The sequence below is a fragment of the Chiloscyllium plagiosum genome, chromosome 25, assembly GCF_004010195.1.
Source record: "Chiloscyllium plagiosum isolate BGI_BamShark_2017 chromosome 25, ASM401019v2, whole genome shotgun sequence".
In the NCBI taxonomy this organism is placed as follows: Eukaryota; Metazoa; Chordata; class Chondrichthyes; order Orectolobiformes; family Hemiscylliidae; genus Chiloscyllium; species Chiloscyllium plagiosum.
In genome coordinates this window covers 5888753-5905918 of record NC_057734.1, presented here as the reverse complement: position 1 = coordinate 5905918, position 17166 = coordinate 5888753, and the positions used below count along the sequence as shown (strand labels likewise).

General features: G+C 41.2%; 1 protein-coding gene across 4 annotated transcripts in view; it reads left to right on the top strand.

Annotated features, from left to right (window-relative positions):
• Window positions 1-15580, top strand: part of ankle2 (ankyrin repeat and LEM domain containing 2) — a 56739-nt gene extending 41159 nt beyond the window's left edge. For all 4 annotated transcript variants that reach the window (XM_043715432.1, XM_043715431.1, XM_043715430.1 and 1 more), the window contains 3 exons: window positions 4506-5415; window positions 8870-9001; window positions 13870-15580. In XM_043715432.1, coding sequence (XP_043571367.1) covers window positions 4506-5415; window positions 8870-9001; window positions 13870-14107 — 1280 coding nt within the window. In that variant the 3' untranslated portion in view covers window positions 14108-15580. The remainder of the gene's footprint in view (window positions 1-4505; window positions 5416-8869; window positions 9002-13869) is intronic.
• The last annotated feature ends 1586 nt before the right edge of the window (window positions 15581-17166 follow it).

The window sequence follows — 17166 nt, the reverse complement described above, 5'->3', positions numbered from 1 at the left end:
ACCAGTACATTAGCTGCATGATGTTAATTGAGAATCCAGATTTTATTAATTGCACTAGACGCCATGGAAACCGCAAAACTACTGTATTTCAGTTCCCCTACCTGCATAATGTGAATAACAGTTTGAGGCCAACTGAGGGAAGCAAGCAGAATCAATAACCAGCTGTTTGAACAGAGTCTGTCTCAGCCAGGGGACAGCAGCATCCAACCGCATAGTGAATGAAGAGCTGGGGTAGAGTGTGCTGTTTCCCTGGAGAGTCAACGTTCTCAGCAGTCACTCTGAAGTCATACGAGTCACAAATGTTGGCCTACTCCTGTTCATATGTTACAGTCTGGAAGCTGCAGTAAGGTGGTTGTGCATTTCAAGGCAGAATTCCAAACTTAGTTAAAGGAAAGATTGCAAATATTTGCACCATTAAATAAATGTATATAGCTGAAATACACTGACCATTTTGTGTTTGTTTTGCTTACTGAAATCTGCCTCACCATCACCACCCTTATAGCTTGGTGAGCTATATGTACTGGCTCACTTTGTCTAACCTTGCTATCTTTAATCTTTTATATTTTTCCTTTTCCAATCACGATGACTCTGTGGATAGCACTGCATTGGGTTCAATTCCAGACTCTGATGACTGTCTGTGTGGGGTTTACACATTCTCACTGTGTCTGTGTGGGGTTCCTCTGGGTGCTCCAGTTTCCTCCCACAGTCCAAAGATGTGCAAGTTAGGTCTATTAGCCATGCTAAATCGTCCATAGTGTTCAGGGATGTGCAAGTTAGGTGGGTTAGCCATGGGAAATGCAGGATGACAGGGATGCGGTAGGGCAGGTGAGTCTGGCTGGAATCTCTGCGGAGGGTTGATATGGACTTGATGGGCCGAATGGCCTGCTTCTGTATTGTAAGGATTCTACATTATGTAATCTTGACTGCATTAGTCATTCTAAATATAACATTCAAGATTCTTATAGCTTCCTGTGTGAAAACATTGCTTCCAATAATAACCTGCTTCTCATTATCTCATAAGCCAGATGAAAATAACCTTTCCTCTGTTATACCAGCTATTTAAGATTTATTGTGAGACCTCTGTAAGGTCTTTAACTTTCTTCATTCAAATGAAAAGTTTAAAAGCAACATTTAATTGAGATTTGCATATTTCATTATTTTTATCAGGCTTTTTGTGCATTTATATCGGGGTCTATCAATGCAAATTCCATCAAACCAAACAAGAATTGGTTTCCTGTTTCAATTCTCTTTAAGAAGTAGCATAGTGGCTCATTTAGCACTGCTGCCTCACAGCGTCAGGGACCCATGTTCAATTCCAACCATAGGCAACTGTCTGTGTGGAGTTGGCACGTTCCCTCTGTGTCTGCAAGGGCTTCCTCCGGGTGCTCCAGTCTCCTCCCACAGTCCAATAATGTGCAGGTTAGGTGGATTGGCCAAGCTAAATTTATTTAATTTATTTATTGTCATGTGTACCTAAGTACAGTGAAAAGCTTTATCTATGAGCAGTGCAGGCAGATCATAGTAATCAAGGACATAGATTATTGGGTGAGGAAAAATATGTAAAGGCATACAGGTTGTGTTGCACAGGGTATGTATGCTAGGCGAGATCAACATTAGCAAGATCAGCATTATTTGAAGTTAGAGAATCCATTCATCAGTCTAATAACAACAGGAAAGAAGCTGTTCTTGAACCTGCTAGTGCATGTGTTCAAGCCTCTATTTTCTGCCTGATGGAAGAGGTTATAGGAGAGCATTGCGGAGTTGCGATGGATTGTTGGTGATGTAGGCAGCCTTTTCGTGGTAACAGGCCATGTAAAAGGAGTCAATGGTTGGAAGATTGGCTTCTGTGATGGTCTTGGCTGTGCACACCACCCTCTATAGTTTCTTATGATTCTGGGCAGAGTGGTTGCCATGCCAGACCAATATGCACCCTGATAGTATGCTGTCAGTGGTGCATCTGTAGAAGTTGGGGAGGATCCTTACGGACATGCCAAATTTCCTGAGCCCCCTGAGGAAGAAGAAGCATTTTTATACCTTCTTGACCATCGCATCTGTGTGGGAAGTCCAGGACAGGTGGTTGGTTGTTGTCATTCCCAGGAACCTGACGCTGTCCACCCTGTTAACCTCGGCTCCATTGATGTAGATGGGGCCGTGTTTTCCTCCTTTCTTTCTAAAGTCAGTGATCATTTCTTCAGTTTTGCCAATGTTGTGAGAGAGAGGTTATTCTCATTGCACCACATCACCAGCCCTCTATCTCCTTTCTGTATTCTGACTCATTGTTTGATATCTGTCCTACCATGGAGGTGCTGTTAGCAAACTTGTAGATGGTGTTTGTTTGGAATTTGGCAACACAGTCAGTGTATAAGGTAGGGAGCTGAGTACGATCCTTGGGGGGGCACTCCAGTGTTGAGTGTTATCATGGAAGACATACAGTTGTGTTGCTTCACCTAATACGGTCTGTGGGTTAGAAAGTTGAGGATCCAGTTGCAGAGGGTGGAGCTGAGACCTTGGTCATGGAGTTTTGAGATCAGTCTGGAGGGGATAATGGTGTTGACTACAGCTCCACTTTCAATGAACAGGAGCCTGATGAAGGTATCCTGTTGTCTAGCATGTTCTAGGGATGCGTTCAGGGCTAGGGAAATGGTAAGTTTATTGTAAGGTTGGTCGACAAATTGTAGGTGATTTGAGCAGGCTGAGAGACTAAGAGTTGATATGGACCATGACCAGCTTCTCGTAGCACTTCATGATAATGGACGTCAGAGCCACTGGGCAATAGTCATTAAGGCACGTTGTATATGCTTTCTTAGGTACTGGGATGTAATGGTCTTCTTGAAGCAGGTGGAGACTTGTGCTTATATGAGGAAGAGGTTGAAGATGTCAGTGAATACCTCTGTCAGTTGGTTTGCACAGGATCTGAATGCTCATTCAGGCCTGTCGCTTTCCTTGGGTTGACTCCCAGGAAGACAGTCAGCAGCGGTGACAGTGGGCACAGGTACGTCTGGGGCTGTTGGGCAGGTGCCATTACACTGCTGGCATTCTTATTGAACGGAACATAGAAAGCAGAGAGGGATGTGTCTTTGTCTGCTATCTTGCTCTGCTTCATTTTGTATCCCATTATGTTGTTCAGGCCTTGCCACAGGCAGCGGAAATCTGTTTGGCTGGTTTGGCCCTCCAACTTGGACTCGTACTGCCTCTTGGCATCCCTGATGGTTTTGCAGATGTCATATCTGAACGTCTTGTATAGGTCTGGGTGGCCTGACTTGAAGGCTGCATGCGTGGTCTTCAGTAGGGGGTGGATTTCCTGGTTCTTCCCAGGTTTCTGGTTGGGGATTGCTTGGTTTGACTTCTTTGGCATGCAATTCTCTACTCATTTGCGAATGAAGACTGTGACAGTGGTGATGTACTGATCTAGGGTTTTTGCTGAGTACTTTAAAATGGTCCAGTCCATCAATTCCAAACAGTCCCAGAGACTGTCTTCTGCTGCCTCTGGTCAGCATGTACTACTTTTTGTAAAGGGTCATCCCGTTTCAGCTTCTGCTTGTAAGCTAGGAGGAGGAACACAGCACTGTGATTTGATTTTCTGAAATGTGGGCTGGGGATGGAGAAGTTGGTCTCTTTGGTTGTGCTGCAGTGGTCCAGCATGTTCTACCTTCTGGTGGGGCAGGAGATGTGTTGGTGGTACTTTGGTAGCACCCTCATGAGGTTGGCCAGAGTGTTCAGGGATATGTCAGCTAGATGGATTAGCCATTGGAAATGCAGGGTTACAAGAATAGAATAGGGACGTGGGTGTGGGTGGGATGCTGTTTAGAGAATTAGTGTGGACTCGATGGGCAGAATGACCAGCTTGTTCACTGTAGGGATTCTATGATTCTAAGCTGCTGGCCATGTTAAAGAATAACGCAGAGGTTGCTACTTTCAAATCCATACAATTTTTAATTTTCAACATTTATACATAGTTAAAGCAAATAACAAAAGTGAGCTTCTGTGCTGTAGTGTAAAGAAACAAATCCAGCAGCTACAAGCTGCAAACATTTATTTTTTTCTTATGCAGCAGTAGCTGTTTGTAAACTTTCAGAGGGACTTGCAGATACTGGCAGTGGAGTTGGAGCATTAACATTGGATGAGATTCTAATCTCGTCCTAGTCTGAGGTGAAGAGTGTTAATCTTCTTTAGTCATAACTCCTTATAATTTATATAATAAAAACCAGCCCAAAAGATCTGATCATTTATCAGCCACACACCAGCCTCTTCCCACTTGTCTTGTCTCATCCTATCAACATTTCTTCTGCTCCTTTCTCCCTCAACTATTTGCCTTCCCCCAAAGATACCCAAGTTATTCACCTCAATCATTTCATGTTGTTAAGAGTTTCCCATTCTTATTGCTGTGATTTTTAAAAGCGAATATTGTGGAGGAATGATATTTAAGGTCTTTGTGAAAAATTGCAATCAAAATTTATTCTTTGTGAAAAATTGCAATCAAAATTTATTCTTTTCTCCTCCTACAGGTAAAACTAATAAGTACTGCAGCTCGATCACTGGTTCTTTTTTGGATGATGACCTCAGTTTAGAAGAATTAAAAAATAGACAAAATGCTGCACTAAAAGTCAGCATGTCAGTAGTTAGTTCTGGAACTAGCCCTGGTACCATTGAAGGAAATGGATGCCATATACTTCCTGTGCAGCACTCAACAGACATTATTGATTCTACAAACCATCTAAGTAAACTTGACATGGCGATCTCACCCGACTTAAATGGAGTCTGTTCTCCTGTTGGTACTGAAAATCCTGGAGGGCAATCTTCTCGTTTATTTACCATGTCTGGATCAAAAGATATCCTTTCCCCTGTTTCTAACCTCATGGCTGAATTTGAAAAGCTTTCACTCTACGATGATGAAGAGAGAAATTTGCTGTCTGAGATGAATGAAGTAACTGGAGAATTGATGGGCAGTAATGTGTCAGGATTGGTAGCTCATGAGAAAAGCTCTATGAATGACCAGGATATGCAGTGGAGTAAGAGTGAGAGTGAGGGAGTGACTGAAAAAGAAACCAGGAAGGAAAATCCATTACTCACTCCTGACCAGAAGCAGTCTGTGATAGAAGATAGTGGTGAAATATCAGATTTATTGTCATTATGCACATCAAAGGTAGCAACTTTACAGCTCAAAAATCAGAGGAACTATGCACATAGCAGCAGCCAAGCCTGTAGGACAGCGATTTCTCCTACTTTGGAAAGGGAGTTTTCTGTAAATCCTTCAACACCGGAATCTAGTGCATCTCAAGACAAACTGGACTCGCAGACCACTATGCATTTGGAGAACATTACTGGCAGATCCCCAGAAGACCAGCAACAGTTTCTTCCCAAGCACACTCCAGGGTCTTTAAGAAGAGGATCCTCCAAGGGGATCTTTCTGATTGGGTAAGGAACTGATAACGTATTTGACCATAAGATTTGGGAGCAGAATTAAGCTACTTGACTTGTCAAACCTGCTCCACCATGCAACCATCATAATATTTCTCAACCCCATTCTCCTGCCTTCTCTCCATAACCTTGCTAACCAAGAACCTATCTATTTCTGTCTTAAATACACCCAATGACTTGGCCTTCACAGCCCTCTGCAGCAGTGAGTTCCACAGATTCACCACCATCTGGCTGAAGAAATTCTTCCTTATCTCAATTCTAAAAGGTCATCCCTTCACTCTGACACTATGCCCTCTAAGTCCTAGTCTCTCTCAGTAATGGAAACATCATCTCCATGTCCACACTCAGTATTCTGTAAGTTTCAATCAGATCTTCCCATATCCTTCTAAACTCTATTGAGTACAGACCCAGAGCCTTCTACCGCTCCTCACATGGCAAGTCTGTTACCCCAGAATCAATTTTGTAAACCACTTCCAAATCCTCTCCAGTGCCAGCACATCCTTAGATACAGGGCTGAAAATTGCTCTCAACATTCCAAATGCAGTCTGACCAGGGCCTTGTACAACATCAGCAGTACATCCCTGCTCTTGTATTCAAGCCCTCTTGATGTTAACATTGCATTTACTTTCCTAACTGACGACTGAGCCAGAATGTGCTTCATAATTCCGAAGCCTTTCCTCATTTAGAAAATAATATATGCCTCTATTCTTCCAACCAGTGTACAGAATGTCATTCCCCATTGTTTGTTCCATCTGCCACTTCTATGCCCACTCTCCCAGCCTGTCCAAGTCCTTCTGCAGTCTCCCTACTTCCTCAACACTTGCAGTCCCTCCACCTATCCTTATCATCTGCAAACCTAGCAACAATACTTTCAGTTTTTTCATCCAGATTATTAATGTATAATGTTAGGATTATTGATGATGGGTAGGTGCTAGAGGGTAAATAAATACATCATTAACAAAACTAACCCATCCAGCCTAAATATTGAATAAATATACTTCTGCTTATTATTTTTCTACTTTCAAATGTAGGGAACTAGCTTTTAGTACTGAAATTTACCAGGCTAGGTTTCATTAAAAAAAAATGAAAAATTTACAGCACAGAATAAGGCGATTTAGCCCACTCTGTCTGTGCTGGCCAAAATAAAATTATTTTGAGCCTAATCCCACTTTCCAGTTCTTGAATTCAGGATTGTAAATTATGATATCTTTGTACGTCCATGCATTTTTAAAAATGTCCTTTGCTTTTATTCAAGTAGAGAGTTTGCTCTGGGTGGAAAAGTTACTCTTTAATTCCTGTTTTCAATGCAAATTATGCAAAGTAATAAGTAGACTCATAGAAATATACAGCACAGAAGCCGAACCTTTGGTTCAACTTGTCCATGCTGACCAGACTGCACTGCGCTATAATGTTCTGTATCCTAAATAACTCTAGTTCCATTTACCAGCATTTGGCCGATATCCCTCTAAACCCTTCCTATTCATATACCCATCTAGGTGCCTTTTAAATGTTGTGATTGTGCCAGCCTCCACCTCTTCCTTTGGCAGCTCGTCCCATACACGCACCACCCTTTGGGTGAAAAAGTTGCCTCTTAAATCTCTTTTAAAACTTTCCTCCCCTCACCTTAACCCTATGCCCTCCAGCTTTGGACTCCTCCACCCCAGGGAAAATACCTTTTCTATTTGACCTATCCATGACTCTCATGATTATATAAACCTCTATAAGGTCACCCCTCAGGTCTGACAGGTAAAATAGCCCCAGTTTATTCAGCCACTCCTACAGCTCAAATCCTCCAATCCTGGCAACATCCTTGTAAATCTTTTCTGAACCCTTTCAAGTTTCACAACATCTTTCCGATAGGAAGGAGACAAGAACTGCACACAGTAATCTCATAGTGCACTGACCAATAAAGACAAGCGTACCAAATGCTGCCTTCACTATCCTATCTACCTGCGACTTCACTTTCAAGGAACTATGAACCTGCAGTCCAACGTCTCTTTGTTCAGCAACACTCCCAGTACCTTACCATTAAGTATATAAGTCCTGCCCTCATTTGCCTTTCAAAAATACAGCACCTCACATTTATCTAAATTAAACTCCATCTGCCACTCCTCGGCCAATTTGGCCCAGTAACCTCTGTCACTGTCCACTACACCTCCAATTTTGGTGTCACCTGCAAACTTATTAACCATACCTCCTGTGTTCGCATCTAAATCATTTATATAAGTGACAAAAAGCAGTGGACCCAGCACCGATCCTTGTGGGACACTGCTGTGCACAGGCCTCCAGTCTGAAAAGCACCCCTTCACCACCACCGTCTGCCTTCTACCTTCAAGCCAATTCTGTATCTAAATGGCCAGTTCTCCTTGTATTCCATGTGATCTAACCTTGCTAACCAGTCTGACCATGAGGAACCTTGTTAACGTCTTACTGAAGTCTCTTCTGCTCTGTCCTCGTCTATCCTCTAGGTTACATCTTTAAAAAAACTCAATCAAGTTCATGAAACATGACTTCCCATGCACAAAGATGTCCATAATCAGTCCTTGCCTTCCCAAATACATGTCAATTCTGTCTCTCGGGGTTCCCTCCAACAACTTGCCCACCATCGACGTCAGGCACACTGGTCTATAGTTCCCTGTTTTTTCCTTACCACCTTAAATAGTGGCATCACATTAGCCAACCTCCAGTCTTCCAGCACCTCACCTGTGGCTATCGATGAAACAAATACCTCAGTAAAGGGCCCAGCAATCACGTCCCTAGCTTTCCACAGAGTTCCAGGGTACTTCTGATAGGTCCCAGGGATTTATCCACCTTTGTGTTTTGTGTGTCCAGCACCACCACCTCTGTAATATGGATATTTTTCAAGATGCCTCTATTTATTTCTCCATGTTCTATATCTTGCATATCCTGTTTTTTTTTTTACAGTAAACACTGATGCAAAATACTCTTTTAGTATCTCTCCCACCTCCATCAGAGTTCGTTCTAAGAAATTATTTAAAAGGAAATTTCCTGAGCCATTTCCCTCCATTTGGAACCAATCATAATGAAGACTTCATTCCTGATTGATAATGAGTTCACTGATCTGAGTCCTTCCAGTTGGTTTGAGCTCTCTGGGACAGGGTTGGAGAAATGTCAGACCAGGTTTCAGCTTTGTCTTCAATTACTCCTTCAGGAAACTGATAAAGGTACACAAATACCAGGCCTGTATATGACACCTTTCAAAGCAAAGAACTTCAGTATCTTAACTTCAGAAATAAAATATGGGCTCTAAATTGAGGCAAAGGATGATTTTTCTTTGGTGTATAGCGCCTACTCTAGTAAGGGTGAGGTGAAGAGAAGACTAAAAGAATGTTTTTAAATACCTGGAGTGATATGCTTTTAAAATACTTGGAGCCATCGAAGTTACTGGTTAACATTGAAGTGTATACAGTTCTCTCTCGTTCCCCTCCAGAGATGGACCAACGAAGCTTGACAGTGATGTTTTAGCTGCGCTGAATGGTGTTGATATTGACCCTCTGATGTTCCCATGTTTAAGTCAGTGGAAGAACAGAATGCAGTTCTACTCCCCGTCAGAAATGCAAAGGTGAGTTTTGAAAACAAAGTAAACCTTGTACCCTCAGTTGGAGAAAGATTATGGTGGCTTAGTCCTTTAATTACAAATGCTGAAGGTATCAAATTGATACTGCCTTAATATACTGTATCTGATGATATGCCATTGGTAAGCAGGTTGTAAAAGTGTATGTTGTTGAATTTGTACAGAAACTATGATATTTTTTCTTAAAATATCGTTTTTTTCCATATTATTCTTGGGGAAATAAGTGAGTCTGATGAAACTCAGTACTTGTCCTAAGATAGTTTTGGCCGGGCTTTAGTTTTTGGCTTTTTCAATGGGCATTAGAAGCAAACCACAACATGTGAACTGGAAAAGGTGGGGGGGGTAGGGCTAACCAAATCTGATGGTGACATGTTCCCACCCTGCAGGACATTAGTAAACCAATTTTATTTTTCATTTGGTTTCTTTAGTAAACATGTTTGTTTTTACTACTGCCATTCTAGACCAGATTAATTGAATTCAGTTTTAATTCTTAACTTGGGAACCTTCTGGATTTTCAATTTCTGGGTAACAGGTCAGTACCAAAACCAACTGCATTACCTAATTCAACTATAAAGTATGTGAAATCTAACTATCAGATGCTCTCTAAAGGCTCAGTATCAAATCATACAGAACAAACCTCCGATTCGACACTCACTTTGCCCAGAAGGGAGGAAGGTCCTGATCTTGAACACTGTCTATTTGAGAGGTTTTGCCTGTATGACATTCAGACAGAATTGGGTCTCCTTGACTTCCCAGAATCGAACAAATCTGTTGACTCTCATGGTCTAAGTTCATATCAATATTGGCCTAGGTTCAAGGTGCCAGAGCAGGGTTTCCCAGAGTGGGTTGAGACCTCCAATGGGGTTGGCTGCAAAAAGTTTGGGGTTGCAAACTAAGGCAGTACTGACTGTCGTGAAACCTCGACTGAGTACTAACAACTATCTGGCCACTTAAAAATACCACAGTGATTTAAATAGTGGGCATCGCCAGACAGGTCAATCCTTGATAAAAGCCGAAAGAACTGCAGATGCTATAAATCAGAAACAAAAGCAGGAGTTTTTACAGGAAAAGCTCAGCAGGTCTGGCAGCAACAATGAAGAAAAATCAAAGTTAATATTTAGGGCCCAGTGACCGTCAGAACTCACGGGTAGCTAGGAAAATGTCAGTTTATGTGCAGATATAGTGTTGGGGGAGGGGGTAAAGAGAGAGGGAGATGAACAGTTGGACAGTCAAAAAGTGGATAACAATCTGGCTAGGAGAATAAATAGCTATTAATGGAAACTGTTAGTGGCTAACAATAAGTGCTGTGTACTGTCAGACTTTGTGGTAGTAAGGTGTGTGGGATTGGGGGCTTAGGACATGGGCGAGTTTAGGCTCGAAAATTATTGAACTCTATATTGAGTCTGCAGGGCTGTAGGGTTCCCAAGTGGAAAATGAGGTTTTGTTCTTCCAGCTTGCACTGACCTTTGCTAGAGCACTACAGTAAGCCTGAGACAGCGATGTCGGCCAGGATGCAGGGTGGTGTTCAAGTAGCAGGCAACTGGAAGCTCAGGATCATTTCTGTGGGCAGACTGGGTGATTGCTTTGCAGAACACCTGTAGTCTATGCTTCATTTCTCCGATGTAGAGGAGACCACACTGAGCAGTGAATGCAGTAGACTAGATTGTGAGAAGTTCAGGTAAAGTGCTGCTTCACCTGTAAAGATATGGGGCCTTGGATACTGAAGAGGGAAGAGGTAAATGAGCAGGTGTTACATCTTTGGCGACTGCAGGGAGAGGTGCTGTGGGGGAGTGTTGGGAGAGGAGGAGGAGTGAACCAGGGTGTCCTGGAGGGGAGGCGAATGTGTGTCTGGTGGTGGTGGCAGAAATAGCGGCTGATGATCTTCTGAATGTGGATGTTAGTGGGATGGTAGGCAAGGACCAGGGAACCATATCACTGTTGTGGGAGGGAAGAGACGGGGTGAGGGCGGAAGATGGTTCGGACCTCATTGAGAGCCTTGTCAACAATGGTGCTGGAGAATCCTCAGTTGAGGGAGGAGGACATTTCAGAGATTCTCTCGTCAAATTTGGCCTTACTGGAACATATGTGATGGAGACGGAGGAACTGGGAGATTAGAATGGAGTCTTTACAGGAAGCAAGGTGCGAGGATGTATAGTCCAGGTAAGTGTGGGAGTCGGTGGGTTTATAGTGGATATTAATGGCCATTTTATCCTCAGAAATGGGAACAGAGATGTCGAGGAAGGGAAGGGAGGAGTCCAAGATGGACCAGGTGAGAATGAGGATGGGCTAGAAATTGGAAGCGAAATCGATGAACTTTTCCATTTCCAGATAAGAGAAGGAAACCGCACCGATGATATCACTGATATATCGGAGAAAGAATTGTGGGTTGGGTCAGGCCTGGAATAGGACTGGAGCAGGGACCACACAAAGAGACAACATAACTGGGGCTCCTGTGGGTATTCATGGCCACCCTTCTGACCTAAAGAAAATGAGAGGGGTTAAGCCTGAATGCAGTGTTACAAAACACTGTGGCAGGGGAGGTGATTTCCAGGTGAACCAGATGTTACAGCATCCTCTTCTTAGGATCATGTCAGTCTCCAAATACCAAAACAGGGTCAGAGAAGTCAAAGTTGAAAACAACAAATGCTGGAGATCACAGTGAGTCAGAGAGCAAGCTAACGGTTTGAGTCTCAATAACAGAGCTGATGTGAAGTGTGGAGAGGGCAGCATTTATGCGCCGGTTGAGGGGAGAGCAGGTGTTGGGGCGGTGGTGGGATATAAAGTGCTGGTGGAGTGTTGATCATTCAGATTCAGTGATCGGAATGTGAGAATGGCAGAACAATGGTGTTTCTCCTGCCAGACCTGAAAGAGAACACAGTCTCACTGGGGCATGGGAGGGGAGGGCGGACATAGTGTCAGAGAATGTAACAAGTAAGACTAAAAGAAAGAGACGGAATGGGAGTTGGGTCACAATTTGAAGGTGTTGAACTCAGTATTAAGTCCAGAAGGCTGTAAAGTGACCCGTCTGAGGATGAGATGTTGTTCCTCCAGTTTGTACACTGGAATACTGCAGCATGCCGAGGACAGACAAGTGGGTGTTTGAGCAGGGCACTGTGATAAAATGACTGGCAACAAGAAGATCGGGTCATGTTTGTGCATAGACCGGAGGTCTGCTGTCTTGATGGCCAAAGATTGGCGAGCACTGTGCTTGTGTTGCTGGCACCTATCCATCTGTTTCCCAATGTAATCACCACTTCCAGCTGAGAATAAGAGAAAAACTTATCTAAAAGAGAGGAAACAGCCTTTTGTGTTTTGAACCGAATGTGTTGAAAAACATGTTTTATGTGAGTTATTGTAACCCATGCATTGCCAAGAAGATTTAATAAGAACATATCAAATATTTGGTCTAGAACCTATTATTTTCAGCATATAATGTTTCTGTGAGGCTATATGTTTGCAAGATTTGCACCATTGTTTTAATGGTCCTCCAACAGAGAGAGCTGTGTAATCCAGTATAGCCACTAGCATTACAGCTTTCTTAAGCAAAAAAATTAGGATGCAATGTTTGTTGTTCCTAATTCAAATATGGTATTTCATTTAATGCTTATTATAAATGTTCTCCTGGGAGCTGAACTGTTATGATGAACAGCAAATATTGGTTCCAGATTGTATAACATTATACAAAAACAGTGCAACATTTTCCAAATGCATTGAGCCATTTTACAGTAAAGTTATTGGCTCTCTCCTTCTGTCCTTCTAACTTTGATCTGTAAGCCTCTTTCAGTTTTACTGTTTGTTTGGGGGTTTGTTTATTGGGACTGTTGCACGTTTTTTTCAGAACAGCATAATTAAGTCTAGTTTGGATAGACTGAGTTGTGCAGGTATTCTATATTGTGTTCTTTGTGTTTCATTCCATACTTTTGAATAAATTTTTAAAACCTGGTAGTCAGCCTAGCTAACATACTCTGGGTTATTTTCACTGTACACTTACTGAAACAAATTGCAAAGTTACGGTCTGGCTGCCTGCATAAGAATGTTTTGAGGGATCTGGCCTGGTCCATAATAATCTGCTTTTATGCATTTCAAAGGATAGGAATTCCAACAGTGCTGAGTGTTTTAGAATTCTTAATGAGCATGAACAACTTTTATTCCCTCTAATTCTGGTCATGCACTTGAGGCCCTGAATAAAACCTGAGGTCTTTCAATCAGATGGAGTGGAAAATGTAAAGGCAAATGACATGTAGTCGATTTGACCAGTATTTACATAAAGATATAATTAACGTTCATCAAAACTAATCTTCAACACTTGAAAATTATTTACCCTGCGATTTGGCCGTTCTGATTTCTTTATCTTCATGCCATTCATCCCAGCAGTACAGTGTAACAGCTCTGAATCACTGTATATAAACTACTTATCCTGACCTACCTGATCTGTCATGTTTGAATAAAGTCAATGAAGGCAACAGTTTATTTCAGCTAACTACTACTTCTGCATAGCATGTTGCTATCCTAGAGATAGTTGGTGCAGTGGGAGGACCTCCTCAGTAACCTCAGGACCATTTTCAGATCAATGCCATTTTCCTCTAATGTATGTGGGATATGGGCAAAGGCAGTTTTCACCTTGCAGTTCTAGTTCTCATTATCATTTCTGATGAGGAAAATATCTTGCCAGCAACCCTCAAAGTCAACTTCTTTAGTAATAAATTATATGACATGAATAATTGTATGTTGAACTAATGTTTATTGAGTTTGTTCTGCAAAGTGTTGTGTACATGGCAGAGCTCGAAGTAAAACCTGGCAAGTGGATCAAATAAATTGACATGCAGTTGCTTTCACAATTTTATTTGTTCTTGCAGTTGGCCAAGCCCTGCTATACTAAAAGGGAGACCAAAAATGCAGTCCATTGCACAGAGTTCTCCGTGCAGCCCTGGTTTCTCCATTCATGGGAGATCTAGTCCACTGTGCCACAGTCCAGGAAAGTTTGGGAGCTCTCCTTACTCAGAGTTTGGAAGCCCAGGGCGATACAGTCCAGCCTATGCCAGCCATATCCAGGTGCTGCGACTTCTGCACTTAACTGAATCATCTGAGCTCTAACATTTGTTGTTGTGAAAACAATATGTTGGCCCATTTTAGAGAAGGAACTGATTTTATATTTTGAAAAAAGAAATGTAGTTTCCTAAATACATCTAAAATGTACAATGGCTGTTTCATTGTTAATGTATTCTTTTGATGTAAATCAATTTTCATTGCATTTCCTTATTGCCTGTATTATCCCAAGTTCGCCATTTCTCTGTAATCAATGTTAACCTTGATGTTTCTGCCATCTCTTCATCCAAACATGAATACATTACAACTTTTTTATGCCATGCTGTAATAAAGTGTCCCCTATTTGAACTTGCCCGAAAATAGGATTGGGAGAAAAAGTAATTTAACTTTTCTGAGGATTTCATGACCAAGGCAGCTCTGAATATTGTACAGCATCCTGATCCAGGCTGATAATGTTCGTAACACTCGCAGTTATGTTTTTTTTTCAATTTAATTTCTATGAAATTTCTCTAAGATTCCACTTATTTTGGGGGGTGGGGGTGGAATGAAGTCATGCAGAGGAAGAATAAATTAAACTGGCTTTATTTGTTATTGCTGGAATGTACATTTATGGGTGTGTTACTGAACATTATACAGCATGGAACTGAAATGTGCTACAGAAAGCAAGTTTCTATAACTGATGTGTAGAAAGGCAGAAAACATCTATGTTAAACATATGAAGAGAGAAAATAAGGTACTGACATACAGCAATGAATCAGTCTCCCTGACACCTTGTTTGCATTGGTCATTAAGTATTCTCAGTACGTTTGTCAATTGTATTAAAAATTGTTGCAAGAAAATTGCATCTGTGACTTTTGCAAGCTTTTTAGTGCCTTTTTAAAAGTACTTTTTAATTGAGCTATGGACTAGTATTACTGTTGCCTTTAATGTAATTAAATGCAGCATATAGGTATGGGATGACTGGATAATTTCTGGAGACCATCTACTGTTCAGCCCCCACATTGTTACAGCACAGATACCTAGGACACAATGCTAACCTGAAAGCACTTTTGTGCTTATATAAAGTGGTTTTACACTGTTGCTCCTACACCCATAAGTGCCAGTAGATTGGTCCTCTAAATATATGAAAATGTCTGACCTTATTGCCTCTGACCTTTCAGACTGCACCTCTGGGATGTAGCATGTATTTATGGTACATTTCTTACTGTGTAAATGTGAAATGATGACTAGAGAAAAGAATAAAGAAAAATGCATAAAATTAAAACATTTAATTGTTATAATGGAGTTTCACTTTTTTAAAGCCATTGAACAATATATGAGTGTTCAATATGCAAGTGCAAGTTACTGAGTAGCATTGAATAGTTTTGTGTGTAATCAAAAACTTAGGAAATTAAATCAAACACATGATTTGTAAATTTCTATATTGTGGGTTTATCTGTATCCTGACTTGCTCAGTTCAAGTGTAGTATTGATGCTATTGTGACTGGGTTAATTTCTCACTGTCATTGGCTTCAAGGTGCTGTACTTGACAGCTGAAGAAGAGCAAGAAGTTCATTCTCCCCTCCCTGTGGTAACATGCTTTGAAATTTAATAACTGGTTTAGTGTAGGTAGTAATTTAATAAACATTTCTGTACAGTGAGTTTCTTTGCTTTTTTTAAAAAGAGACTTGTAATTATATGGAAGATGTGTAACGAGGGGAAGGAAAGCACCTTTGCTGACAAGTTGCCTGTTTCTAATGTTTATAAATCTTCAGCTGATCTGTGCAAAGAATTCCTAAACAGCAGAAATTCTGTTACATGATGAATTACTATTGAATGTTGGTGAGAAAAATGATATCAATAAAACAGTATATTAAGAAATTGGAGGTAGGATTTTTAAAGGTATAACTTCTAACTAGAACAATGTTTCAATAAATACTGCAAGACATTGGTGTAGTGACCATGAAGCTAGGTTGCTCACTTTCAGATAAAACTGAGTCAGAAGTCTAACAATACCAGGTTATAGTTCAACAGGTTTATTTGAAATCACAAGCTTTTGGAGAGTGTAGCCCCTTCATCAGATAAACAGTATTGAATTTGGAAAATAAGGTTTTGTTCACTTTAGAAAAAGAACCAAAATGATTACATCAACTTAATTAAGTGCTCAGGTTCTGTGCCAGTCTTGAAGGGATGATCTCATTGGGAGGGAGCACAGGCATGCAGGTCACGTTGATGACCCAGTTTAATTCAGTTCCTGTTTTGGCCACATGGTGGACTTCATCTCTCTGGGCACTTGCTTTACTTTTACAGTTGACTAGTTTGTAATCCAATCTTTTAGCAAAAGAAAACTTGCCCACAATAAGTAGAAGAGCCCTGTTAAAGAATTTTTAAATGGGTTGTATTTGTAATTGTTAATCTCTTGCATATCTAGGCTTTGCAAAGTGTTGGATGACCATAATCAGTTTGGGTTGTTTAAGGTGAGCTAATCCTCAATGAAAACCTCTATCCTGCATTATGGTTATGAAGTAAGGTGTTTGCTGTATTCAAACATTTGAGAGTTGAAGCTAATTTTTGACGAGATCTGAGATAAACTATTTCCTTTACTCCTGTATGCTTGGGTAAGATTGGTGACTTTTGGCTTTTCCCAACAGGTATAATCCACATTGCACTTTCTGGAATTTAATTGGGAGGATGAAATTTTCTTTTCCATATCTTTAGTTCAGAAGTCCTAGCACCATATTATGGCTTTAAGAGGGGCTTGTTCTGCATGTAGCGTGTTGTAAGTTGAATTAGCCTCTTTCTCACCAACAGCAAATTATCAGAGGGAGGGTTCTCTTGCAGCTTGTCACAAGGTGCACATGCTCTTTTTACAGTACTCCAGTTAAATTTATGGTCTTCTGAGTAATTGATTTGAAAACCTTTCACTGCTAAAATCAGAATCTGGTTGATGAGGGATGGGAGGCCTTATTCAAGATTGAATGGAGAATGACTCCTTGTAGTTGCAGTACTTAATCAACACCACTTACATAACAGGCTGTTCCCCTTCACTGACTTCAGTTTTCACAACCATGCGTTAAGTTGTACCACAGAGTGATGTAGGACTAGCTGGTAATCTCAATTTACAATAA